Source organism: Episyrphus balteatus, chromosome 3, assembly GCF_945859705.1.
Source record: "Episyrphus balteatus chromosome 3, idEpiBalt1.1, whole genome shotgun sequence".
Lineage (NCBI taxonomy): Eukaryota > Metazoa > Arthropoda > Insecta > Diptera > Syrphidae > Episyrphus > Episyrphus balteatus.
In genome coordinates, this window is record NC_079136.1 from 91528039 (window position 1) to 91555904 (window position 27866).

General features: G+C 33.5%; 3 protein-coding genes and 1 non-coding gene across 4 annotated transcripts; 2 read left to right on the forward strand and 2 right to left on the reverse strand.

The window, feature by feature from the left end:
* The first annotated feature begins 791 nt into the window (after window positions 1–791).
* Window positions 792–6175, forward strand: LOC129915618 (probable ATP-dependent RNA helicase DDX55 homolog). Its single transcript, XM_055995238.1, has 3 exons — window positions 792–933; window positions 992–1387; window positions 4750–6175. Exons 1-3 carry the CDS (start codon window positions 835–837, stop codon window positions 6046–6048), a joined length of 1794 nt encoding a protein of 597 aa, XP_055851213.1. The 5' UTR covers window positions 792–834; the 3' UTR covers window positions 6049–6175.
* Window positions 6176–7170: 995 nt separating this feature from the next.
* LOC129917425 (U6 spliceosomal RNA) lies at window positions 7171–7277 on the reverse strand. Its single transcript, XR_008772782.1, has one exon. It is a non-coding gene; the product is annotated as a U6 spliceosomal RNA (small nuclear RNA).
* Window positions 7278–9985: 2708 nt separating this feature from the next.
* Window positions 9986–20201, reverse strand: LOC129915466 (zinc finger protein 567-like). Its single transcript, XM_055995016.1, has 4 exons — window positions 19931–20201; window positions 19262–19868; window positions 10536–10670; window positions 9986–10473 (listed from the first exon to the last, which is right to left on the reverse strand). Exons 1-4 carry the CDS (start codon window positions 20051–20053, stop codon window positions 10088–10090), a joined length of 1251 nt encoding a protein of 416 aa, XP_055850991.1. The 5' UTR covers window positions 20054–20201; the 3' UTR covers window positions 9986–10087.
* Window positions 20202–24317: 4116 nt separating this feature from the next.
* LOC129915642 (DNA replication licensing factor Mcm2) lies at window positions 24318–27233 on the forward strand. Its single transcript, XM_055995283.1, has 2 exons — window positions 24318–26439; window positions 26504–27233. Exons 1-2 carry the CDS (start codon window positions 24382–24384, stop codon window positions 27026–27028), a joined length of 2583 nt encoding a protein of 860 aa, XP_055851258.1. The 5' UTR covers window positions 24318–24381; the 3' UTR covers window positions 27029–27233.
* The last annotated feature ends 633 nt before the right edge of the window (window positions 27234–27866 follow it).

A 27866-nucleotide genomic window follows, 5' to 3' on the forward strand; every position in this document is an offset into this window, starting at 1 on the left:
CGGAAAAATCCCTACAAGTATTGAGGTAAACACCCTGTTGCATTAGGTGCGTCCCACAAAGAGCGATCACCTTTTTTTATTAGGTGCGTCCCACCAGGAGAGATCTCTGAGGGCTCAGAGATTTTTTTAAGTGAGATAAAAATCTCAGCTGAGCGCTCAGTTTTTTTTCGAAGATTTTTGAGACGAAATTTTTGTTGGATCCATTTCTCAGTTTTCTTTCTCTTTCTTTAATTATAGTGCTAAAAACATGAACAGTTTAATGAAAATTTGAAGATAATGTTATTTTCAGTTTGCTTCACAAAATAATTTATTTTGAAATAATTTTTATCAAAATTGAATACCTAGTTGAAGAAAAGTTGTAATCATGTGAAGTTGCAGTGGCAGTGTTGCATGGTATAAAAAGAGAAGGTATGACCATTAGAAAAACTCTGTATCGAGAACTGTCAAAACTTAAAAATGGCTACTTAAAGTTTTGACAGCTGCCCATTGAAATTGTTGTTGTAAACAAATTTGTCTTGGAAATTGTTGTTGCTTTTGACTGTGCCAAATATTAAACGTCAAAACCTTATTACCCCATTTTGTAAGATGGCGGCTCTAATGATCATACCTTGTCTTTTTATACCATGGCAGTGTTGGATTTAAAAAAATGGATTCATGTGAGAAACCTGTCCCACAAAATTATTTTGCTCTCTTTCAAAATGAAATTGAACCCTCAGAGATTTTTTCTTGGTGGGACGCGCCTATTCCATTTCAAATCATTCCTCCCATGTGCTCAAATGTCAAATGGGTAAACTGTCAAAAACCAAAAGAATTTTGTAAACATTCGTAGAAAAAATGTCGCGTAAAAAGTGGTCGGATCTTGAAAAACCCTTATCCGAACCAATTCTGGAAGTCATAAAGGATCTAGGGTTTGATCTTATGACTCCAGTGCAAGTAAGTGACAACAAAGACATATATTTTGTTTTAGAAATAACTTTAATTATTATCAAAGGCAGCAGCAATTCCTCTATTGATAGCACGAAAAGATGTATCTGCAGAAGCGGTTACTGGTTCTGGAAAAACACTTGCTTTTCTTGTACCCCTTTTAGAGATTCTTAAACGACGACACGTCGAAGATCCATGGAAACCAAATGAAATTGGAGCTCTTATTGTTTCACCCACTAGGGAATTAGCTGTTCAAATATCCGAAGTTTTGGGACAATTTCTATCGCATTCGCAGCTGTCTTTTCTAAAACAAAAACTTTTAGTGGGTGGAAATAACATTGAAGAGGACATTTCTGGAATAAAAAAAGAAGGACCTTGTATTCTAGTTTGTACTCCAGGACGACTAGAAGACTTGTTCGAACGCAAAGGTGAACTCAACCTCGCTGGTAGAGTAAAAAGTTTGGTAAGTTAAAGTAGGGTGGATGCACCTATTTCCGAACAGCTCCAGTAACGGAATACTTTTCACTTAAATATTTAAAAACAAACTGTTTTGTCCTGTTAAAAGTAAAAACCCGGTTAAACTAGAATCTATGTACCTACTATATTCGATCTCCCCCTGTAATCCAGTCAAATAAGGGTTTAACCTACCAATGAATGCTCATAGAAATTTTTTTTGCTCAATACCTTCGTTTTGGCATTCTATAACATACCTCAAAAGTCTAAAATAATCTCATGTCCGCAAGTCGCGATTTTCAAGGTCAAAGCGCGAAATGGAGGTTTTCAAAATTAGCAATAACAGACAATGGTATTATATATACATACATTATGATACATGACTTCGAGGTATATTTTAATGCTGATGCCAAAAAATCTAAAATCAAGACAATCTGGCGTCTCTGAAAAAAGTTATACCTGTTTTTCATCCGTCAACCCATATTATTTTAACAGGTGCTAACTTACTACCGAAAAACCCTTAAAAGTTATGGTAGCGGAACCAAATTTTGCATAAATGTTTTAATATCCAATATCATTAAGAATCAAAACAATGCAATGAAAAAAACATATAAATCTATGAACAAATGGTATTTTCTTGAGAAAGGGCAAATTTTAGGATATGCACTAAAAAAACATCCTGGTAAAATCTTGGAATTATTGCTAATAGGCTAATTTTTTGGTTTTTATGTTTGCTTGGATATTCTATAACTTATGTCAAAAATCTAAAAAAATCTCATGTCCGCAAGTCCTAATTTTCCTGATTTAAAGATAAAGTGCAGATTTTAAAAAAATGAAAAACTACACTTCAGATATTTGTGTCAGATCAACATGAATAAGCTACATTACTTTTCAGGGATGGTCAGATTGATTTGTTTGTGGTTTTTTTTGGAATCAACGTTTGAAAATACTTTGAAATCATATGGGTTATGTTGGTATACATATAAGAATCTAAAGTTTGCTTACTATTTTTTTAAATCTACACCTAACTTTAGATTAACCTGGAAAATTAGTACTTGCGGACATGAGATTTTTGTAGATTTTTGACATAAGTTATAGAATATCCAAACAAAGATAGAAACAAAAAAATTAGCCTATTGGCACTAATTCCGACATTGTACCAGGATGTTTTTTAGTGCATATCCTAAAATTTCCCCTTTTCAAAAAATACCATTTGTTCATAGGCTTATATGTTTTTTCATTGCATTGTTTTGATTCTTAATGATAATGGATATGCAAACCCTCATGCAAAATTTATTTTCTCTACCATAACTTTTAAGGGTTTTTCGGTAGTAAGATTGCAACTGTTATAAAAATATGGGTTGACAGATAAAAAACAGATATTACTTTTTTCAGAGACGTCAGATTGTCTTGATTTTAGATTTTTTGGCATCAGCAATCAGCATTAAAAAATACCTTGAAATCATGTATCATATGTGAATATAATACCATCGTCTATTTTTGCTAATTTTGAAAATCTCCATTTCGCGCTTTGACCTTGTAAATCGCGACTTGCGGACATGAGATTTTTCTAGACTTTTGAGGTATGTTATAGAATGCCAAAACGAAGGTATTGAGCAAAAAAAATTTCTATTAGCATTACCCCATTTTTCACCTTATTTGACTGTATTACTGCGATATCTCGCTCATAAATCTATCTTTTCTTATTCAAACAGCTTTTAGTTTGTCGTAAAGTTAAGATGCGTAAAATTATCATATTTCTTGTAAAAAAATTGTCAAATAAACACTATTTCATATGTCCACATGAAATAGTGTTTATTTGAATGAAAATAAATAGTTTAAGCTTAACTTCATGATTCAATGTATAAGTTAATACAATAAGTACAGGTCATTTCAAATCAAAAGTCCCATGGAAAATTGAGCAAAAATAAAAAAAATTCACTCGCTCACTGGAAGGAAGCATTTAAGACGCAGCTGAACTTTTTCTAAAATAAAATAGTAAAGAATAGTTCTTGATATCGCTTTTTTTAATTAATTGATCGGTCTGTGAGATAAGCTGGGTTAACCTCAGAAAGCGGAGGCAAGTCTGCCTTGATTCCGTCATTCCATATCCGCGGGAAATACAAAAAAGAATACAATTATTTGATTATTTATCATTTGAAGGAAGTTGGGATAACTTTAACGAAGATATTGTTATAGGACTGGGTGCAAATGCATCAGAAATATCCAGTTTATATGATATTTATTCATAACTTAAAATTCTATTCAAATCTTTTTATTTGTATAACAGTAAAAATCTTCTTATTATTTTTTAATTATTTGGAGTCATCACCATAGAAATAAATTAATCAACAAATTCAAATTTGTCGCTTGTTTATTGTTTTCCCTATCTATTATAGCATTTCTTTCATTCAAACAAGCATGATTTGTTGTTATTTTTGAGTTAATTTGTAGTAATGAGCCAATAAAATTGAGTTTTTTGTTTATTTTTTTCTCAATTTTATTTGAAGGGAGAAAATAAACTCAGAGAGAGGACTTTTGATTTGCAACGAGCGTAATTAATTTTTATTGAATTTTGTTCAAAATTGTTTCTATTTTAAGCTGTTCGGATAGGAATAGGAAACCATTTTTTTTTTTTTTTTTTTATATTTATACAAATTTATAAATATTTGAACAAAATTAATAATTATTCATATTTCATAAAAAAAATTCACTTCGTTTCCCCTGAATACAACCCACATCATGCAGCTGGCAGATGTTGGGGCTTTTAAAGGGCTCCAAAGTGACTACCAAGCTATCATTTGGGAATAAAGTTTAGAAGTCAACGAATGTCGAACGTTGAAAAATAGGTGACAAAAACAAACTTCTGCGGACTGTTGAGCACGGTCAGAAAATAAAGACCGTTTTGCTTTTGTTCAAAATGCATTGCACAGATATGGAATTTATCCCTTCGACACGCGGTCGACCATACAAAATGCATCCATAACTTTCTCGAATGTGTCTACCAGCCAGTTATTAGAATGCACATCTAACGACTCATATTCATAGCCATAACAAAAAAAAGTTCATTTTAAAACCGTTCTTAAAGTTGTGTCGGAAACAGCAAAAAAATTGAGCCGGTCGAAGAGCCAGAACCATATGATATTGGCCTGTTTCCTATTTTGTTTATTAATATGTATGTATGTATGGAACATTTTTGCTTTGTTGAAGGTTCCATATTTTTGTTATTTTTGTCTTCAATCCATAATTTTTTACAGCGTTTTTACTTTTGAATTTCCGTTAGCTGTTCGGGTATTGGTGCACTTACCCTGGTTTTAATTTCACTGAATTCTGTTATTTTAAGTTATGTTTTTTTTTTTTTTTTTAATTCAGGAATTTCTCGTTCTCGATGAGGCTGATCGCCTTTTGGACCTTGGTTTTAAAGCAACCATTAATGTTATTCTCAGCTATCTTCCCCGCCAGAGGCGAACTGGACTTTTCTCTGCTACTCAAACCACAGAGGTGACACAACTAATACGAGCTGGTCTACGAAATCCAGTATTGGTATCTGTCAAAGAAAAATCTACAATTAGCACGCCAGTGCTTCTTAAAAATTTCTACAGCATCGTAGAACCAGAATTAAAGTTTGTTGCATTATTAGAATTTCTCAGACAGCATGGCGAAAGTAAAATCATGTTGTTCTTCCCTACGTGCGCCTGTGTAGAATATTGGATGGAAATTCTTCCACAGTTTTTAAAAAAACGTGTAGTCCTTGGAATTCATGGTAAAATGAAAGCAAAGCGCAAGAATATCGTTGAGAAATTTCGTTTAGCAGAAACGGCAGTTCTTCTTTCTACAGATGTTTTAGCTCGGGGTCTTGATGTACCCGAAATAGATTGGGTTGTTCAATGGGATCCACCAGCTAGTGCTTCTAGTTTTGTGCATAGAGTTGGGAGGACAGCTCGTCAAGGTACAGAAGGTAACGCTTTAGTCTTTCTCCTTCCCACTGAAGATGCTTACGTCACCTTTTTGAAAATCAACCAAAAAGTCGAACTTTCTGCTCTCGAGCTTGAAGTTCCGAGGGAAGATTTTGAATCAACACTTAATCGTATTCATAAGCTTCAAGCTGCTGATAAAGGATGTTGCGACAAAGGAATCCGAGCATTTGTTTCTCATATACGGGCTTATAGCAAACACGAGTGCAATGCTATTCTACGATTAAAGGATCTTGATTTGGGCAAAGTAGCCACTAGCTATGGTCTTCTTCAAATGCCACGAATGCCTGAACTTAAAAATTCTACAGCAGACAATTTTGTTGGACCAAAATTCACTGTTAATGTTAACAAATTGACCTACAAGAATCAACAGAAAGAACAAGTTCGACAAGAAAAACTTAAAACATATGAAGAGACTGGTGAATGGCCGGGTAAGAAAAAATTTCACAAGAAAACAGAATCATGGGAGCAATCGAAAAAAGCAAAGGATGATGCTAAGTCTAAAAAAGAGTTGCGACGCGCCAAAAGAAAATTGAAAAAGGCATCTGGAGATGCAGAGCCAAAGAAAAAGAAACAAAAATTCACGGAAGCTGATTTGGAGGAATTGGCTAATGACATACGATTGTTTAAGAAACTTAAGAAGAAAAAAATTACTGAAGAAGAGTTTAATGAACAAATGGGAATGGAAAATGAATAGGAGTCAATTATGCATACAGAGATGTAAATAGCGTATAGATTATACTATATTTATAAGGTTTTATTCAAATAATGTTTTTAAATTTCTAGCGACAAAAAAAAAAATAAAATAGAAATTATTTTACCAAACAGAATGTTTATAGTTTTTTAATTTTATAAATTTATCTGCAAGCTTATGTTTCAAAAAATTAATCAGTTAGAAATATTCTGCTACCCTGTGCACGTGACACTTTCAAACAAATGTCTTTTAACCCTTTCGAACCCAAGCTATGAAAATCAATATTAAAAAATGTTTTTTCAGTATCATCGTGTCAAAAACATCACAACTAAGAAATATGAATACCAAAAAGCTATTTTCTAAAATAATAAATAGCTAAAATAATGTGTTACTCTCTTGTTGCATGTAAGTAACATGCACTGCCTACGACCACCAAAAAAAGTCGGACAACTGGGAAAATAATTTTTTATAGAACAATAATTTATGAATTATACTAGTATAATTCATTTTACTAAAAAGGTCACGTAAGAAGGAATATTTACAATAATTTATGCTACTTCTTCTAAGCCAAAAAACAAAACACTTTCTGGATTAACATTTTTTATATTTTTTTTTTCAAAATTATGACCATATATAAAAATTTTTTTTTTTGCAAAAAAAAAGAAAAAAATGTGAATTTCAATCCCTTTTTCGATAAACAAAAATTAAAGGTATGATATTTGACTAACTTTTTGTAATAATCCAGTAACTAGGCATTATTATCTTTCAATTAAGCCATAGAAACGTAAAAAAATATTTAATGGAATATTTTTTACGAATTTTTAAAAATATGTTACATGAGAGTAACGCTGGGTCCGAAAGGGTTAACAATAATTTTAAACAAATACCTAGTAGTATAAACGATTTGTACCCGGCAGACCATCTTCTACTGCTTTATCGACGACAATCATGGTCTTGGATGGAATCAAAACTCTCCTTCACTACTGCTTCACATTATGGCTCCACATGTGGGGAATGAGCCCAATGAATCGGTAAACAGAAATGGGGGTGTAGTAATTAAAAAGTATAATGAAAGTGGAGTACCTATATAATTTATTGTGAATGCAGAAAAATAAAATTTCACAAAAAAATGTGGAACGCTTCACGATTTTGCGTGTCATCCTTGCGCAGGGGCCATGCTAATCTTCTCTGTATCGTTCCAATTTTAGTATATGTTCTGCCGAAGCAAGAACAAAGATTGTGAGTTAAAAATCATACTTCAACAACCACATTAAAGAAAAAAATAGTGTGAATTATATTTAAATATAATTCACAGGTATAAATATTATTTTTAGTAGGTACGCAAACCATGATGAAATTTATAAATCTTATTTGCCAGTTTTGTTCTTATAAGCTTTGTTGTTTGTTCAATGAGGAGTTTGATGAGAAAATGTATATTAAAAACTATCGTTCGCTAGAAATTAAGTAGATTAGGATGATTTATTTTTAATTTTGAAAAAGCGCTTTTCTAATAATTTATTTGGATGAAAATCATTTCTATTCAATTCAAAGTTTTTTTTCTGTTAAATTCATTTTTTTTAAAGTAATTATTTCAAATAACAATTTTTGAATTTTAAATTTCAAAACTGATGTTAGTTACTTCCAATCTGGTAAAAAAAAAACAAGTTTTACTTTTCTGTTCTTCAGTGTTTTGACCTAAGAATAAAAAGTACATTTTTTCTTTTTCTTCCACTTGCTTGAGCCATCTTAAGGCTTTGCTGGTCAATTGCCTTCTCAAAAAAGTAGCGGCGTTGATGTTGTCTTACTTTATAGCGAAGCCTACTACTTGAATGAATAACTTATTCCAAACCAACAACAAATCTAACCTTATCCTAGCTTGGAACTCAGTAAAAAAAAGGTATTTTTAAAATTTTCTATACACATAAGTTTATTATAAACAAGACACATCTTTGATGCTTATAAAATATTTTAAAATTATATCTAAACTTAGTTATTTCAGCTTTATTAATAGGAGCTCACACAATAGAAAGAGTACCTTTAGGATTAAATATAGCAGCATTGCAGGTATTGAAAGCGATATAATTTTGCCGCAACAAGAACAGTTGATCACAATCACAATGTGCTTTTTATCATAACAACTGTCTAAAGAAGGACACATATAACGGAAAAAAGACAGCATTTAAGAATACATATAATGAAAAAAAAAATATAACAAATTCAGACAACAAATAAATGAATAGAGTACAACGTTAATCCGTATCGTTATTGTATACCTTTCTGATACGGGAGCTCCGAAACAATGCTTTTAGCTATTCAATATCTTATTTAAATATAAAAATATAATTTACACTTCGCGTCACTTGAATAGAAACAACCATTTTTCTTTAGAAAATAGCGATTGGCGCTTCGGTGAGGTAACTTAGTAGATTTTTGGTTTTGCATTTTCAAAGAGGAACTTTTAACAAACAATGTTGTAAAAACAAAATACCCAAAACAGAAAGCGTGTGGCTACTAGTTGCGTTTTTTCGCATTACTTCACAAAAAACAGTTTTATTTTTGCGTCACTTGAATAGAAACAAGCTCTTAAATTATATAAAAATGATGAAAAATCATGGACAACACTAATTTTAGTAAAGCAGTATTAAAATTGGACATTATTTGCACATTATAACCAATTATAGGCTACGAGCTACCACTAGGCATCACAGAAAATGCTTAAATAGCAGCTAGCATTGGAAATGCACTTGCACTATGCAAAATCGTGAAAGATATTGGAAAACTTGCCAAATTTGTATGAGAATACTTTTAAAATATCGTAAACTATTGATTGAATAAAAAAAAAAGACTGTTGAGACCCAAATCAAGAGCAGAGAAAAAAATAATTTAAAAACTAGCATCAATTTCCTTCACTTTGCCGCTAAAATCGGTCAAAAACGTGGTGTTAGTGCGATGGTAATGTGTTGGTTTGTTCCATCATGGAAGTTATAAAAGGTGCACAACATTTAAAAAGCCTCAAAATGCAAAATAACAACATTTTAAGTTCTACTAAGATTACAAAAAAGTTAACTATTTTATAGTTGCATTCGAACTGAAAAGAAGTGAGGTAGAGAGTGGTTTTTTAAAGGAAAACATACCAACTCAGATGGACCACGTTAATATTAGTCCTATTCCATTGGTTTATTAAAGAATAACGCCACCAAACTGCACTAAAATGTGTTATCTTTGTTTTTATGATGTGCAATAGCAAAATTGAAGCTTCACCCTTCGAAAAAAGATGCAAACTTTTACAAAGAAATAATGGAAGAAGCTCTTGGGAAGTTTAGGAATGTGGAAAAACAACCCTCTTAGAGATTGCACAAGGATAGTTCCAGAAAAAACAACGCAATAGAAAGAAAACAGATGCATTCCGGATGAAAACGAAAGTTTATTTCACTTATTCAAACCTTAAAATGTAGGAAATGTCATTTTCTTAATTTGTAAGAAGTTACCAAACACTTTTATCACTTTCTCCAATTAGGTCCAGGATTGTGTACAGTACAAGTGCATTTTCAATGTTTAATTCTATTTATGCATTTCCTGTGATGCCTAGTGGTAGCTCGTAGCCCATAATTGGTTATAATGTGCAAATAATGTCAAAGTTTAATACTGATTTACTTAAATTAGTGTTGTCCATGACTTTTCATCATTTTTATCTAATTTAAGAGCTTGTTTCTATTCAAGTGACTCAAAAATAAAACTGTTTTTTGTGAAGTAATGCGAAAAAACGCAACTAGTAGCCACACGCTTTCTGTTTTGGGTTTTTTGTTTTTACAACATTGTTTGTTAAAAGTTCCTCTTTGAAAATGCAAAACCAAAAATATACTAAGTTACCTCACCGAAGCGCCAATCGCTATTTTCTAAAGAAAAATTGTTGTTTCTATTCAAGTGACGCGTAGTGTATTACTATTCTAATAAATTTTTATATCAATAATACTTCCGAAAAAGTTGCCCTAATAAGATTCTTCAATTGTAGTCTTATAATATATATTTTAAAATAATATTGTCATTCGAAATTAGCTACATGTTTCCGTTGATGATAAATTACTTTATACTTGTTTGAAAATCCATTTCCACAAAATTTGCACTTGAATGGTCTTTCGTCATTGTGCGCTAGAATACTATGTATTTTAAAATGTTCCGCATGAATAAATTTCTTTGGACACGATTTACATAGAAACGTTTGGTTTCTTTTATGATCTAATGTATGACTTTTGAGTTGTGTAGCCTTTTCAAACACAAGACCACAGTCTTTACACTTGAGTTTATTTTGTTTAGTATGGTTACCTAAGTGTGTATCTAAGTTCAACGTTTTATTGGAAAGTTCATTAAAATTCTTTTCCCCTTTGTGGAAGCTCATATGATATTTTAGACTAGTTTCCAAAATAAAGCCTGAAAGATAATTAATTTTTTATTATATACATATTAATCGTTTTAATTTATTTTGATCTTACTCAAATCGCAATGAGGACACATGAACTTTTTAATAGGGGGCGGCTTTATTTGTAATGGTTGTTTCATTTTGTCAGCTTTAACTTCTTCAGGATGTTTGCGTAAATGGTTTTTAAGACGACATGGTCTAGGAAAAGCTGTAAAATAAGTGAATATAGGCAGGCATTAGTTTTATGAATGTAGAAGTCTACTTTTTTTATTATAACATCCAATTTTGAAAAAGTTTAATGTCTTGCTGAGAGATTTATTAGATTTTTATCTTTTAGACACTGCTTAGCTCTTTTCAAATTGTGGAAAATGTGCTTTATTTAATAAAAATAAATCTGACACTATTCAAGGTTAAGACAATCTAAACTTTAACACTAAACACAAGTTTGACAGATATCCTATAAGACAACTACAAACAAGGTTTTTGAACACATTTTCCAAATTTAAGCAGTTATATACCTTAGTGCTCTGTTATAGCTATCAATAAAATCCATCAGTAAAAATTTTGTTTAGCTATTTTGAATACTTTAAACTTTTATTTTGAGCAAAATATTGATGAATTAAGTTGGAAGCTTATTTCAATTAATTTTTTCAAAAAAAAAAAGCAATGCATTTGGTGTTAAATTTTATTCACAAATCCATTTTATAAATTTTACTGTTCAGTAAAATGAAATTTCATCAGTAAAATTTATAAAATGAATTTGTGAATAAAAAATAACACAAAATGCATTGCTTCTTTTTCAAAAAGTTAGTGAAAATATGTTTTTAATTTATTTCATCAATAAATACATAAATTAGAATCTTAAAGTATTCAAAATAGCAAAACAGAATTTTTACTGATGGATCTTACTGATGGCTATAATTGAGCCCTTATTTATTTTATCTAAGCTTAGTGCAAGCTATAACTTAAAAACTAATTAAAACTAACTTAAAGTAGCTTAGACTAATTAAACATGTTTTTGGTTCTGCCCACATTAAAGTTGTTTTACGGGAAACAAAAAAAAAAAAAAAACAAAAACTCATTTAAAAACTAAGCTTAAAAAATAGAAAAGGTAAAGGGTTCTGTATGGAGGTGTTCATATGGGGGCATAAGAGGGGAATGATTAGTGCAGTAGGGTATACCGAAGATTTACTTATATGGAAGTCAAATGAGGGCATCTGGTTTAAAGTTGCCATAATTGTTTTGAGGACGGGAAAGGTAAAATAACTGGGGAGAGCGAAGACTTCGGGGATTTGTGTTTAGGTTGATTTTTCGTAGGAGAGAAGCTGAATCAATATTTCTAAAAGCAATTGATGGACAAAGAGTATGTCGGCTATTTGGCGACACTGGGCTAAGGGTTTCAATTCAATTAGATTCAGACGGTCATGGTTAGGGGATAAGTTGAATCTGTCTTCCCACGGAGGGGAACGTAAAGCGAAACGAATAAATCTTCTTTGAACGTTTTCAATTCTATGTTAATGATATTTGTAAATAGGTGACCAAACTTGGTAAGCATATTCAAGAGTGGTAATGTAAAGCGGCCCATAGACACGACCCTTGTGTGCACACTTGTGCGCACATTTGTGAGTACACCGCACCACAGACGTCACACCGATCATGACACCGACACAAAAAAATCAAAAAGTTTTGATTTTGTCGCTCCGGTGTGCACACAAGTGTGGTGTCTATGGGCCGCTTAAATCGATAGTTAGTAACTGAATGATTTGAATTATCGAATAGTTCATTCATTCATTCATTCATTCGAATACAAACTATCGAATAAACTATCGAATAAAATATCGAATAAACTATCGGATAAAAACTATCGAATCAAAAAAAAATATTCGAATAGAAAAACTATCGTTTAAAAAAAATATTCGAATGAAAAAACTATCTTTTAAGTTTGTCTTTTGGAAAAAACTATGGTTTAAGAAAACAATTGGAATGAAAAAACTATCGTATAAGAAAACTATTTGAATGAAAAAACTATCGTATTAACAAACTATTCGAATGAAAAAACTATCGTATAAAAAAGTATTTGAATGAAAATACTATCGAATAAAAAAAAAACTATTCGAATGAAAAAACTATCGTTTAAGAAAACTATTTGAATGAAAAAACTATCGTTTAAGAAAACTATTTGAATGAAAAAAATTTTTTTTGTAACATATGGATTATTCAACTACTTAGACGTTTAACCTTCTGTAGGCACACCTCTTTTTTGTGACGTGATAGGCACACGGGTGCGAATTTGGTTTATACTTTTTCATGTCGGTAGAACTTTTTTCGGTCACAATATTTTATAGAGAATCAAGTATGAAATTGATTTTTTTTTTTTTTTTTTTATAATTAACGCGCACTAAAGGGAGTTAAATACCCTTAATATGTTAAACACAGTGCGAGCTTCAGGAAAATAGGGAGGGATTTAAAAGGAGAAACCGATGCACATTAGTTTTAAAGCCCTGGACATTAAAATGGCAGGGAAAAACAGAGGCGGGTAATATATGTATTCCACATTCGTGTGGTGCGGCTAAAGAAAGAATCTCTGTATTTGACGGTACGTCCGAAGTTGGGCTCAAGGGTAAACTGATGAGCATTCCTAGAAGCGCGAGTATTACGGTTAAATTTTTTCAGGGGAGGAATGCAACTAGCTATTTCATCTGAACATTGTTTATAAAAATAGCGATAAAACAAGGAGAGACATGACACATTACGTCGGTGGTCTAGGGACGCAATTGTCTCAGTTATCGATCTATCATCTATCATTTTGAAAGCACGTTTTTGTATTCTGTCCAAGAAACTCAAATACGTTATCGGAGCACCTGCCCAGATGTGACAATTGTATTCACGTTTTGGTCGAATGTAAGCTTTATAGATTACAGCTAGATCAGAAGATGAGAAGAATTTCTTGCATCTTCGGAGAAAACCTAAACATTTCGCAGCGTTTTTGGCGACATCGAATATGTGTTCATTCCACAGAAGGTGGTTTGTTACACTCATACCGAGAATGGAAAGTTTCTCAGTTTCCTCGATGCAAGTGCCACTCATTGATAGTGGCATGGGTGGAAGGTTCCGTTTTAATGATAGTAAGCAGCATTGTGTTTTTGATGCATTAAATTCTACACGATTTCTTATTCCCCATTGAACAATGCTGTCAAGGTCAGAATTTAATGAGCGTATCATATTTTGTCGTTGAAAATCCACATCCGAAGGACATGGGTGTGAATCTTCAAACGAATATGAAAAGCTGAGGGTACTATCATCTGCGAAACAATTTAATGGATTAGAAGTTTCAGAGAGCAAATCATTAATGAAAATGAGAGTGTCGGAGACAAAACGGAGCCCTGGGGCACACCAGCGTTTATTTTGTGGGTTTCAGACTTGAAACCATCCAATACGACTTGTATTGAACGGCCCGAAAGGTTATTTCTAATCCAATGAAGAAGAGAATCATCGATACCGAATGCATGCATTTTCGATAAGAGAGCTTGATGCCAAACTCTATCAAATGCCTTTGAAATATCAAGCGCAATAATCTTGCTTTCTTCAAAACGATGCAAAGATTTGTTCCACTGTTCGGTGAGATATACCATCAGATCACCAGTGGACCTATTGCTACGAAAGCCGTACTGCCGGTCATTAAGAAGCTTCCGTTCTTCAAGATATTTCTTGAGCTGGAAATTAATCAGCGTTTCCATGACCTTGGAAAGAAGGGACGTGAGTGCAATTGGTCGATAGTTGGAGGGTGAGGAGGATTCGCCTTTTTTAGGGACAGGCTGGACAAATGCGGTTTTCCATCCACTCGGAACGAGTCCAGTAGAGTAGGACAGATGAAAAAGCTTACGCAGTGGTTTTGCCAGCGTGGAAGAACACCTCTTCAGAACGATGGGAGGGATACTATCCGGGCCAGCGGATTTGTGTATGTCAAGGTCTTTCAGAACTCTTGCCACTGTACGAGTGCGAAAGAAGATTCGTCCCATGGAACCGTTTACACACTCAAGTACTGGAGGAGTCATGACACTATCTGGCAGTGTAGAGTTGGCAGCGAACTGCTTTGCAAGGAGATTAGCTTTCTCAACAGAGCTTACAAAGGGAGTGTCATTGAAGACAAGCGTTGGAACCGCAGATGACGAAGAGTTTTTAATGTTTTTAGCAAATGACCAAAAATTTTTACTCCCTGTGGGACATTGAAGTATTTTTTGTCTTAATTTTTGATCATGCAGGAATTTGGTTCGTCGGATATGGGCGTTGCTGACCTTTCTAGCCTGTTTGAACTTTTTCCGGTTTTCCTCAGTGGGATTGGCTTTATAACAACGGAAGCTTACCTCTTTATTCCTGATAACCTCTTTACAGCTCGGGTCAAACCATGCATTCTCTTTCGGTTTGATTGTTTTAACCCTATTCGGGATAAAATTTCTCATTCCGGAGAGAATTAAATTTGTGATCATATCTGCACTGGAATCAACGTCACTATCGAGGAAGCATAGCGACCAGTTAAAGTTTTTAAAGAAACCGTTGAGTCCCTCCCAGTTGGCTTTTTCGTATTGCCAAACAGTTCTCTTTGGTGATTTTTCTTTAACTGGATTTTTGAGATATGAAAAATTTGCAGATATGACACAATGATCTGACTTGCCTAGAGGCGATAATACACTAACAGTGTATTTATCTGGGTCCGAGGTAAGAAACAGGTCTAGAGTGTTTTCAGCTTGGCCCACAACGTCCGAAATTCGAGTTGGCTCGTCGACAAGCTGAGTTAGATGGTTTAACTCAGCGAAGATCTCAACATACCTTCCTTCGGGTGTTGTCTGTCCAGAATAGCAAAGCCACGAAGAATTGTGTACATTGAAATCGCCCGTAATGACGATTTCAGTGCGAGGATACAGGGAAACAATCCTTTGGATGGAGTCGGACAGGGCATCAAATTCGTTAGAAGTTAAATTACTGTCCAGGTTGGGGCTTCGATAAATGAAACATGTATGAATGATGCGCTTATTAACCGTGAATTTTAACCACATGAAATTAAAATTTGTGTTTACACACAGGCCTTATTGTGGTTGAAGTTGATAAGCTACATCATTTCTAATATAAATGGCGAGACCGTGGTGAGAAAAGAATAATGGCACCAAGCAATACCCATTTAGATTAAATTCAGAACAATCTGAATTTTCACATATTTGAGTCTCACCTAATGCCAAAACAGCTGGCCTGTTTTGTACAGTATAAATGTACACATCGCAGAAGTTCGATCTAAGCCCACGAATGTTGGCATAATCGACCCTGAACATACCTACCATTTAAATATACCAAAACTTTTAAAAACCTTATCCGACAATTAACTATATTGAATAATATTCAATGAATATGTTATATAAATTCCAATTTGGGCTTCAACAAAACAATTAGGACAATTTGGGAGACGCGAGAGTTTTTGTTTTTTTTTTTTTGATAAGCTGCTGTTGTGAGATGCTATTGCAGTGGTTGTTTCTATTGTTTTTGCACTTGGTGGGTATATGATTTTTTTTTTGTTGTATTTAACACTAGGTATTTGCAAAGTGGGCATTTGTTGTTATTTTTTTTTTCTTTTATTTCAGGAGAGGTATTTCGGTGTTGTTGTTGTTGGATATTTTTTTCTTTGTTACACTCGCGATGGATTTGAGAGAATTAATTTTATTTTTGCATTTATTTATTTTATTTTTTTAAATTTGAATAGGGCTATTGATTTTTTTTTTTTTTATTATATTATTTTTTTCGGGGGAATTTTATTAAAAAATTTAGTTGACATAGAAAAAACACTATTGGACTATAAACAATTAGTGACACGAGACAACTTTTCTTTTCCGACGGGACAAGACTTAATACGTGCGATGCCGATGGGAGGCAGATCGGCACTCCAAATGCCGATGTAGAATATTCCGAGGAATTCGAATATTGTATTCACAATTCCGAAAAAAAATATTTTCACCCTTATAAAGAGACTTTTTTGTGACCACTTTTTTGAAAAATAGTAATTTTTTTATTTTTGTCCTGCCAAATTCGCACCCATAGAGGAAGGAATACCTAGAGAGCCGACTCGTACCCCCCTTACCTAAAACACCCGCAAATTTAATTTCAGATAATCTCTCTTATTTTTCTCTTGTTTTCCTATCTGTGAATACGTGTGAAAAGTACAATTCGTTTAATACCTTCCTTTCACCAGTAGATGTCCTCACAAATTTTGAATTTAAACATGATTTTGGTTTGTACATGAACTTGAATAGCTCAAATAGCTCACTCCAGACACCCACCTTTCAATAAATATGTACAGAAATAAAAAAAAAAGGTTCGTGTTTTGAATTTATTATATTATTTTTTTATGAATTTATTTCCTACTGAGCACTTAAATTGTTTTTAATTGTTTTGAGCTCAACTCCACAGTTGAATGTGTTGGTGCCATTTAAAATGCACGGGAAAACTACCACATATAAGCACTGTGGAGTTTTTCCTCTCATTGCAGCTTGTAGGGTGGAAGAGAAAAACCAACCGAAGTCGCGTCTCTAGGTATTCCTTCCTCTATGTTCGCACCCGTGTGCCGACAGAGGGTTAATAAAACCAAGAGACCGGTTGGCTTTGTTAATTATCTGAGTTAAAAAGTAGTAAATTCTTGGGGAAATAAAATAGGGTAGAGTTGCCTAATTCCGGCCGTCTCCAGTAGCCGGCCAACTTTCAGAAAAATCGTTATAACTAGTGATTTCGTAGGATTTATTCCAAATTTTTGCTCTTATGCTGTTCTTTTAAATGTACCTCCTAAAATAACAATATTCTTATTATTCTTGTAATTCAGTTTTCTTAGAAAAAATAACTTTATGTGAAGTGATCCAATCGGGTATGGTTTTTTTTGTAATTTTACTGCTGAAACCTACTATCGTAATTAGTGTTTTGTGGAAACAATTTCCGAGCTAATGCTTTGAAATGTTGTTTTTCTCATTAAATATATATTATTCTTCAAATAAAATAGTTTTTAAATAGAAAAAAGATGTGAATTTCGGTAACTTTAAGGGGGGCCGGAGATAGAACACAAAAAAATGCTTTGAAATTCAAGAGTTTCCTGTATTCGGCCCCCTTTTATTGATAAAAGTTAAAAAAATGGGGAAAAATAAATACATTTTTGAATCATTTGATGTTATAACTTATTAACAATCAAAATTGTTTCTAAATTTTAAAAACACAAACATTTAAATAAAAAACATTCAATTTATTTAAGCTTGACCTAATAAAGTCAGTGGCCGGAAATGGGACCTAGATGGCCGAAAATAGGAAACAAAGGCCGGATTTAGGAGAATCGGACTTTTTTATACAAAAACTTAAACAAAATATTTTTGGGAAATATTATTAACTTTTTTTTAACCATACCGAAAAATTAATAAATAAAGTACATTTAATTTCAAGAATTATTCGAAAATGTTGATATTTGACGTTTCGGCTCCGTGAAGCCAGAACTGCGACCTCAAAATTTTTGAACCAAATTTGTCTAATTCGTTTGTCCACCGTTTGTCCATGTTTGTCCACCCAAAATTTTCGTTTGTCCACCCTTCAAAAAAATTTTAGACCATTCTTTTTTTTATAGGAAGTCTGAAAAATGAAAAATCGTCTCAAACGCTCAAGTTTTGAGATAGAAGGATAAAACCAACTCTAATCGTTTGTCCACTTCGAGTTCTATATACATACCAAATATTATCGTTTTTCCACCCCCCGTTTATGAGCAATTCCAAAAACAAATTTTTTACTGAAATATTGAAATTCCCCTAAAATCCCCAAAAATCAATTTTTATCAAAAATTCAAACTGCTGTCGTTTGTCCACCTCGAATTCTTTACGTATACCAAAAATCATCATTTGTCCACCCTCTGTTTAGGAGATATTCCAAAAAGAATTTTTTTATAGCAACTCTCAAAAAAGTACTCATACACCACAGTGTACCTCTACTGAAAATTAAAAAGTCCTCAAAAATTATTATTTTTCAAAAATTCAAACGGCAATCGTTTGTCCACCTCGACAAATGTATACAAACAAAAAATCATCGTTTGTCCACCCTACGTTTAGGAGATATTCAAAAAACAAAATTTGTACTGAAAATTTCAAAGTCCCAAAAAATCTCCAAAAATTGACTTTTTTTCAAAATTTCAAATTTCTGTCATTTGTCCACCTCGAGTTCTATACGTATGCCAAAAATTGTCCACGGGGGGTGGAAAAACGATAATATTTGGTATGTATATAGAACTCGAGGTGGACAAACGATTGCAGTTGGTTGGTTACACGTCTATTTCAAAATTTCAGCGTTTTAGACGATTTTTCATTTTTCAGACTTCCTATAAAAAAAAAAGAATTTGCTCTAAAATTTCTTTGAAGGGTGGACAAACGAAAATTTCTGGTGGACAAACGGTGGACAAACGAATTAGACAAATTTGGTTCAAAAATTTTGAGGTCGCAGTTCTGGCTTCACGGAGCTCTACCATACGTCTTCGAGTATGTAACTTTTTGGCATTTACAGATATTTAAATCCAAAAAATTAAGTGTGCACCAATTGAAAAAGCAATAAAGGTCGTTTTGAAGAAGAAGAAAATTTATCGGCACCCATTTGTGTTTGGTTAAGTTCTTCGTTGTCGTTTAAAGCTAAACAACGTTTATAAATAATAGCCTAAAAGTGGGTTTAAGACCAAAGTTGTAGTTTTGTGATGTAGGTAGGTATAATGCGACATAAGAAGTATTATTATTAGGAACTCACCCTTGTCACAATAAGGACACAAGTGTTTATTTTTTGCGTTAAGAAGAGGCCTTTCTAATAATTTGATTGGTTTGCTTTGCTTGCAGCTTTTCAAATGATTGTTAAAATCCAATTCTTGTGAAAACCTAGCTCCACAATAAGCACAGTGATGAAGAATATTTACTTCTTCTTCAAGCACTTCATCATTTGAATCTGGTTCATCTTTCAATTCCGTTATTAAATACTGAACAGTATGACTATCAGATGTAACGACTTCCTTTTCACACTGTCCCAACTCACTATAGCTTCCAGCAACTGTTTCGATGGGCTCTCTTTTAATAGATATTTGTCCCATATCGAAAACTGAGTGCACTGTTGTTATTTGGCCGAAAGATTCGTCGGCAGTCATTTGTGTTTGGTTAAGTTCTTGGTCGAATTGTTCAGAAATGTGTACTTCAGGTTCTACTTTTATGTGCAAAACAAATTCTGGTATGGTTTTTCTTTTATCGAGCATATTCCTTAGTATTTGGAATGAATTATTGCATTTTGTTTTAAACGAGTAGCAACGACTGATGTCATCGAAGCAGCCATGACAGACTTTTTGGGGCAGTTCATCGCTAACATCGAGCTTGTATAAATGAAATCCATGATTTTCAAAAGAATTACAAGAAATAAATGTAAATTTTGTACCTGTGTATCAAGAATATATTCTAGCATTTCAACAATTTTGTTGTCGTCATCATCGTACATTGACAATAATTGTTCATTTTTCTCTAGACATGTTCGACAGGTTATACTGATTTCCTTAGCCATTTTGCATTTTTTTTATTAAAGAATGTTATGTTTTAGATGTTTATTTTTAATTCAGTTAACGACAAAATTCTGTTATTATTTTCTAATTTACAATTTCATTCAATCAATTTGGACTATTTTTGTATGGAGGATTGTAATTGTTGTAACTGTCAATTTCACCTGTTGACAACAAGTTTTAACTTTTCAAAGTTGTTATTACTTGTGTTTATAAAACAAGAACTAGAATGAAGGGGGTTGTAAGAGCACATTTTAAATTAGGAAATCTATGAATAGTGAATATTAGCTGCGCTCCTTTGGAAATATTTATCTACTTTTTAGTACTTAAAACTACTTTGAATTACTTTTGCTATACTGAAAAAGTAGTTCAAAGCAGCTTTAAGTACTAAAAAGTAGATAAATATTTCCAAAGGAACGCAGCTATTATAGCCTAGTACGCAGCTGAAGCGAAACAAAAAATTTAAAATCTCCAAAGTCAACAGCAAACATGTTAACGAAATAATACCATCGGGTATAGCAAAGTAAAAATAATAAAAATACAAATCAAAAAGTTCAAGAAAAAACACCAGAAAATAAGTTTTAAAGCAAAAACAAAAAAAAAAAAAATAATTTCGTTCAAGATTTAAAACTTTCAAAAACTTAAGCCCAAAGAAATCTCCGGGCTAAACAACCAAGCACAAAGGGCTAAGGTGTTGTTGTATTTAACATGTAAATTGCTTCGTTCGGTTGTAATAAAAAACACACCTCTGTGGCCCGTTCTTTTATTAAATAAAGTTAACTTTGGTTGTTGTGTCAAAAAAATCTTTGTAGCTATTTCGTCGCCTCAGTGCCAGTTGTACAAACGTGGGTCAGCCTTGGTTCAGGAATTTAACCCGCCGATTTCGGCGGATTAGCTGCGGGTCAACTTCGGTTCAAGCATGAATGTGGCTATTTTTACATATATGGACCTTGAACCAGTGTTAAAACTCATCTTTACTACAGATTTCACAAGATAAAAGTTGCTGATCCACGGATTAAATATTTGTACAACTGGCCCTAAATAAAATATTGTCGTATGTGCAAAATTGAGGTTTTGAGATTTGAATGCAGTTTTGCTAATTGATTTTTTCTCCTTCATTCTGTGAAATCCGTTTTTCGATATCTGTATCCGTTTCCGAAATAATCGCTATGCATTTTGTCGTATGTGTAGGTTTACAAACATTTTCAGTAGCTTTTTGTCGTAAGTGCACAGAAAACGTGCACATACGACAAAAATTATCACATACTACAATTTTTTCATACAAATCTGTTTTTCTTAGTTCGGTAAATAATTGTGGTATGTGCTGTTTTGCAACACATACAACAATATTTTACTGGAATTTCAGTAAACGTTTGTCGTTTGTCCCATAAGGAAATACACTGACGAGTGTAATTTCAGTTGCAATCAAGATGTCGAGCAGGTCGGGCGAGTCGACCTGTGCCAAGTTTATCCGAGGAGCTTTATGCTCTATTTGCATACAAATTGCATAAAATTGTGGTTTTATGATTTTATTAATTTAGCATACGTAACGAAATATTGGAAGATGAATTCTTTGATGCCGATCCTTTAGGTTCCCCCAATGTTTCGAATCCAGTGACAATGAAAACTTGGCCCTACGAAATTTGTATGAAGCTTTTATCATGCTATCTTAAAACTGTAATAATTTTAATTCAACTTGAAAAGTAATGCCGACTTTTCACGAGTCGATTTTAGCCGCACGATATGTCGGTCGACTTGGATTTTTCTATGGGGATTTGTCACTTTAGTCGCCTGCGACTTACGTTCACTCGGGTCGAAAAGCTTAGCCACACGGCAAAAATCGACTCGTGAAAAGTCCCCATAACTTAATTTTAGTAAACTGATGTGATCTCATTAGTTCTAAAATTGCTTTAAAAATAATGTACCTTTTATTTTTTTTTTTCTATTTATGTGATTTTATCTTTAGGAAAGAATTTTGTTGTGAAGTCAATAACCCATAGTAATATACCTACCCGAATTAAGCGAAACCTCTATTTTAACAAAAAATAAAACATACATCTTACTTCCAATTTAAAAAAGTTCTATCATTTTATAGGTGAACTGCTTCTAAACCAATTGTTTAGAAGTTAGATGTAGGTATGTTATTTTACCATTGATGTTTTTGTTAAAATCGAGTTTTGCTAAACTCGGGTTATTACCAAGAGCCAATGTGATTTTAAAAAGTTAATAAATTAACGTTAGTTATTTGTTTTTCGCGTTGAATTTAACGCTATTTGTCGTATGTCGCAAACAAGTGTCGAATAAAACTTTGCTTATTTTTGTCGTATGTGTCATCAAATTGTCGTATGTGTTTGGCTAACAAATAGTTTCTGTGAAAACGTAACATACGACATCGGCATATTGGAGAAAATTGACTATTATTTGTTTCTGGATTGGAATATTTAAATAATTCTAACATAATTCAATAGACAAATATTTTCTGTATATGTCATGATATTTCTAAAAAAATTCACCGTACAGTTTTCGAGAAAAAAAATTGGAACTTTAATTGCGTTTTCCCAAAAGTAGCCGAATGTAACATACGACATTATTTTATTGAGGCGACGATTTGTTTTTGTTAGATTTTGTTAGAAAATTTCAACTTTGATCTAGGAACGTATAATGTTAATTCTGTTATCGAACACGAACACGCACACAATCAACAAAATATACCTATTCCTTTTTTTCTTCAATTTTTAAATTCATTTCCTCGAAAAAATATAAGGGAGTCATAAAAACTCATGCTAAAATTAAAAATTTTAATTAACTCATCGGTGTGAAAGAGATTCCCGTACATTTTGCACGTGAAAGGTGGAACTACTTAATCGCTCGTGAAGCAAAACTTTCCACTTTTTTTCTCCAACATTGTTGACAGGAACGCGTTCACGGGTGAACACAAAATACCAATTTGTATGGATTAACGACTTTCTTCACAAGTGTGTACCAGGTTTTGAGCTTATACTATGTTTCCACCTACGCTAAATCCGAGATTTAGCTAAGTAGATTTAGAATAAATCTCGAGATTAATTTTAAATCTACTTCGCTAAATCTCAGATTTGGGTTCAGCTACTTTCAATCCGAGATTTAGAATAAAACTCGAGATTTATGCTAAATCTACTTCGCTAAATCTCGGATTTAGGGTAGGTGGAAACGTAGTATTATTTGTCTCAAGGTTGTTCATATTTTTAGTGAAAAAAAAATCTGAAAAAAAGTTGCTTCCTAATTTCAAAATGCACGCTTCAAAATGCGATGACAACAACAATAGATAACAATTTTGCTTCTATAATGCTTTACAGAAGCAATAATTGCATCTGTAAAGCTTTATAGAACAAAAATTGTTTGTCGGGTGTTGCACAAATATTTATCTTCTGAAATCGGTGGTAAAAGCTGAGGTTTAGCACTGGTTCAAGATCCATACATGTTAAAATAGCTAAATCCAAGCTTGAACCAAAGTTAACCCACAGCTAATCCACCGAAATCTTTGAATTAATTCGTGAACCGAGGCTGATCCACGTTTGTACAACTGGCCCTTAGGTTGTGCACCATGTACATAGTTTTTGTCAAAAAATTCCCTCAAAAGCAAGTTTTTCAAAAAAAAAAAATGTAGGTACATTGGGTCTTTGTATATAAAATCTATAGTACTATCATGAAAAAAAGCAGCGCCACCAAAAAAGTAAGCGAGCGAACGAACTAAAAACTATGTCAAATTTCAAACAGAAATGTATATCTCATCTCCTTACTCTCATTATTAAATTCGATCTAAGCGCCCTCGGGACCACTCAGGTAGCGAACAAACTAAAAAATTTCACTTCATGATAGTACTATAGATTTTATATACAAAGCACTGTGTTAAGTAAAATTCTTCAGTTTTTTTCTTTATCCGATAGTTTGTCATCACTTATTATTACTTTCAACCGCTATCAGCGCTCCACTTTCCCACCAGGTAAATAAGTAAATGTCACAATTTTGCCGCCAAAACAACCGCTACCATCTGCATTTTGGATTTGTTGATATATTCGAAATTTGTGAATTTTCTTATCCACAAATTAATTATTTTATTTTAAAGTTTCATTCGATAAGATAACCAAATTCAATAATTTATATTATAAATATAATTTTTTTGATTAAATATTTCTTACACTTCACATACAAACTATAAATATGTCGGTAAGTAAAATGCAACAATTTTTTTTCCAACAAAACCCCATCAAAATTTCCATTTCAGGACCCACTAAGTTCTCCACCTCCAGCAACACCCAGCGACGCTATCGAGCGTCGTGATTTGCGTGCAGCTATGACCTCTCCCGTTGGTGACTTTGAACCATTCGAAAATGAAGACGAAATCCTCGGCGATCATACAATTCGCGATGAAGAAGAGGAAGATGGCGAAGAACTCTTCGGCGACAACATGGAAAATGATTATCGACCAATGCCCGAATTAGATCGCTACGATCCAAATCTCCTCGACGACGAAGAGGATTACGATGATTTGTCTCAAGGAGAACGTCGCGAAGCCGAGGCGGAAATGCGTCGTCGTGATCGTGCACAAGGAATTCATCGTGATGATCGTGATTTAGTCTTCGATGACGACGAAGACGATGATGCCGGCCCTCGAGCTAAACGTCGTGCTGGCGAAAAAGCTGCAATCGGTGAGGTTGAAGAAGATGTCGAAATGGTAGAATCGATTGAAAATCTCGAAGATACCAAAGGACACTCAACTAAAGAGTGGGTTTCAATGTTGGGTCCAAGAACAGAAATTGCCAATCGTTTCCAAAGTTTCTTACGTACATTTGTTGATGAACGAGGTGCTTACACATATCGTGATCGCATTCGACGAATGTGCGAACAAAATAAGTCTTCTTTTGTAGTGTCTTACACTGATTTGGCTAACAAAGAACATGTTTTGGCTTATTTTCTACCCGAAGCACCTTTTCAAATGTTGGAGATATTTGACAAAGTTGCCAAAGAAATGGTATTGAGTATATTTCCAACTTATGAGCGTGTTACCACAGAAATTCATGTTCGTATCTCAGAGTTGCCACTGATTGAAGAACTTCGTACTTTTAGAAAACTTCATTTGAATCAATTGGTTCGAACTCTGGGTGTTGTTACATCAACAACTGGAGTAATGCCACAATTGTCAGTCATCAAATATGATTGTGTCAAGTGTGGTTATGTTCTTGGTCCATTTGTTCAGTCTCAAAATTCAGAGGTTAAGCCTGGTTCATGTCCAGAATGTCAAAGTATGGGTCCGTTCTCTATTAACATGGAACAGACACTCTATCGAAACTATCAAAAGATCACTTTGCAAGAATCACCTGGTCGAATTCCAGCTGGTCGTATTCCCAGAAGCAAAGATGTTATTCTCTTGGCTGATCTGTGTGATCTATGCAAGCCTGGAGATGAATTAGAAGTAACTGGTATATATACCAATAATTATGATGGTTCACTTAATACCGATCAAGGATTTCCAGTGTTTGCCACTGTGATTATTGCCAATCATGTTGTGGTGAAGGATAGTAAGCAAGTTGTACAGTCGTTGACAGACGAAGATATTGTCACTATCCAAAAGTTAAGTAAGGATCCGAAAATTGCCGAACGCATTATTACCAGCATAGCTCCATCTATCTATGGACATGATTATATCAAGCGAGCTTTGGCATTGGCTTTGTTTGGAGGAGAATCTAAGAATCCTGGAGATAAGCACAAGGTTCGTGGGGATATTAATTTGCTTATATGTGGAGATCCTGGAACAGCAAAGTCGCAGTTTCTTAAATATGTAGAGAAAATTGCTCCCAGAGCGGTTTTCACAACTGGTCAGGGTGCCAGTGCTGTCGGTTTGACAGCTTACGTACGAAGGAATCCAGTATCTAAGGAATGGACACTGGAAGCGGGAGCATTAGTCTTAGCTGATCAAGGTGTTTGTTTGATTGATGAATTCGACAAAATGAACGATCAAGATCGGACATCAATTCACGAAGCTATGGAACAGCAATCGATTTCGATATCGAAAGCTGGCATAGTAACTTCTCTACAAGCTCGTTGTACAGTAATTGCTGCTGCCAATCCAATTGGTGGGCGTTATGATCCCAGTTTAACATTCTCTGAGAATGTAAATCTATCGGAACCGATTCTATCACGTTTTGATGTTCTTTGTGTTGTTAAAGATGAATTTGATCCAATGAAGGACGAGCATTTGGCAAAGTTTGTTGTTAGTTCGCATATAAGGCATCATCCGTCGAGTGAGGAAGTTCACGATGAGACACGGGCCAGTGGTATTGATGAGATTCCACAAGAAGTTCTTCGTCAGTATATTGTCTATTCTAAGGAGAATGTGCGTCCTAAACTAACTGTAAGTTAAAATAAAATTTGTATCTTTAGGTTTCTTTCTTTGATTTTTTTTTTTTTCTTTCTAGAATATCGATGAAGATAAAATTGCAAAAATGTACTCGCAACTGCGACAAGAATCTTTTGCTACTGGCTCTTTACCAATCACAGTACGTCACATTGAAAGTGTCATTCGAATGTCTGAGGCTCATGCACGAATGCATTTGCGTGAGAATGTTCAAGAATCCGATGTTAACATGGCCATACGTATGATGTTGGAGAGCTTCATTGAAGCACAAAAATTCAGTGTTATGAAAAAGATGCAGAATACATTCCAGAGATTCTTGTCATTCCAGAAAGACTATTCGGAGTTACTGTTCTTTGTACTGCGTCAATTGACTTTGGATCAATTGGCCTATATTCGATGTAAGGAAGGACCCAATGCAACTCATGTTGAGATCATGGAACGTGATTTTCTTGATCGTGCTAAGCAATTGAATATTGAAAATATTAAGGAATTCTATCAATCGGATGTTTTCAAAAATAATGGGTTCTCATATGATCCAAAGAGGAGGATAATTTTACAAATCGTTCAAGGAGGTGTTACAGATTGAAAACATAAACTATTTTTGGTGGATTTAAAACGCATACAACGACTGTGGAAGTACAAAATTTGCAAGATTAACAACATCATTGTATCATCGTATTTGTTAAGTTTTTTTTATTTTTAAATAATTAGTTGTGTCGTTTTCGAGTTATATAGTTTTGTCTTTTCTTGTTTGATTTGATTACAAAAATAAAGTTTTACTTGGAAATAGATTAAGTTGGTATTTTAAATGATCGAGGAAAATGAAAAATTATAACTCCTTAGGATCAAAAATAAATTAAATGAAGCAGTTGCTCGCAATTATCTTCCTTTAAAAAAAAAACTATATTTCGTCGGTCTCATAAGGAAACCTCGTAACTCAACTTTTTTCGAAAATTACTTTTGAATGCAATTTCTTAGAAAATATGTCAGCGGAGCAACCCAGAAAATGTGAAGTCATTCCGAAAACTCTAAATGGCTTAAATTCAAATTTTGCACAGCACTTTACTCCCCAACTACTCTGTAGCCTCTCTACTATTTCGTCTCTCCTGAAAAAATTTTGATTTTGGGAGTTACGAGGTTTCCTTATGAGGCCGACGATTTGTAACTTGAAGTATTTGACAGTACTAAGGTACCGATCTGAGTACTAACGATTGGTATAATAACGAGGTACTAATCGATTTTGAGGAGCTAGCTACGACCATGTCCTAACTAGTACTCGGTCCTAAATTGACAGTTTTAGGACCTAGTACTTGGGTGAAGAAATGAGTTGGTACTGACTTGAGTACTAACTTTAGGACTAGGACCGGTATTAGCGTTAGGACTCTGTGAAGAAATCGGCCGTAATAAAAATAATTTGTATTTAA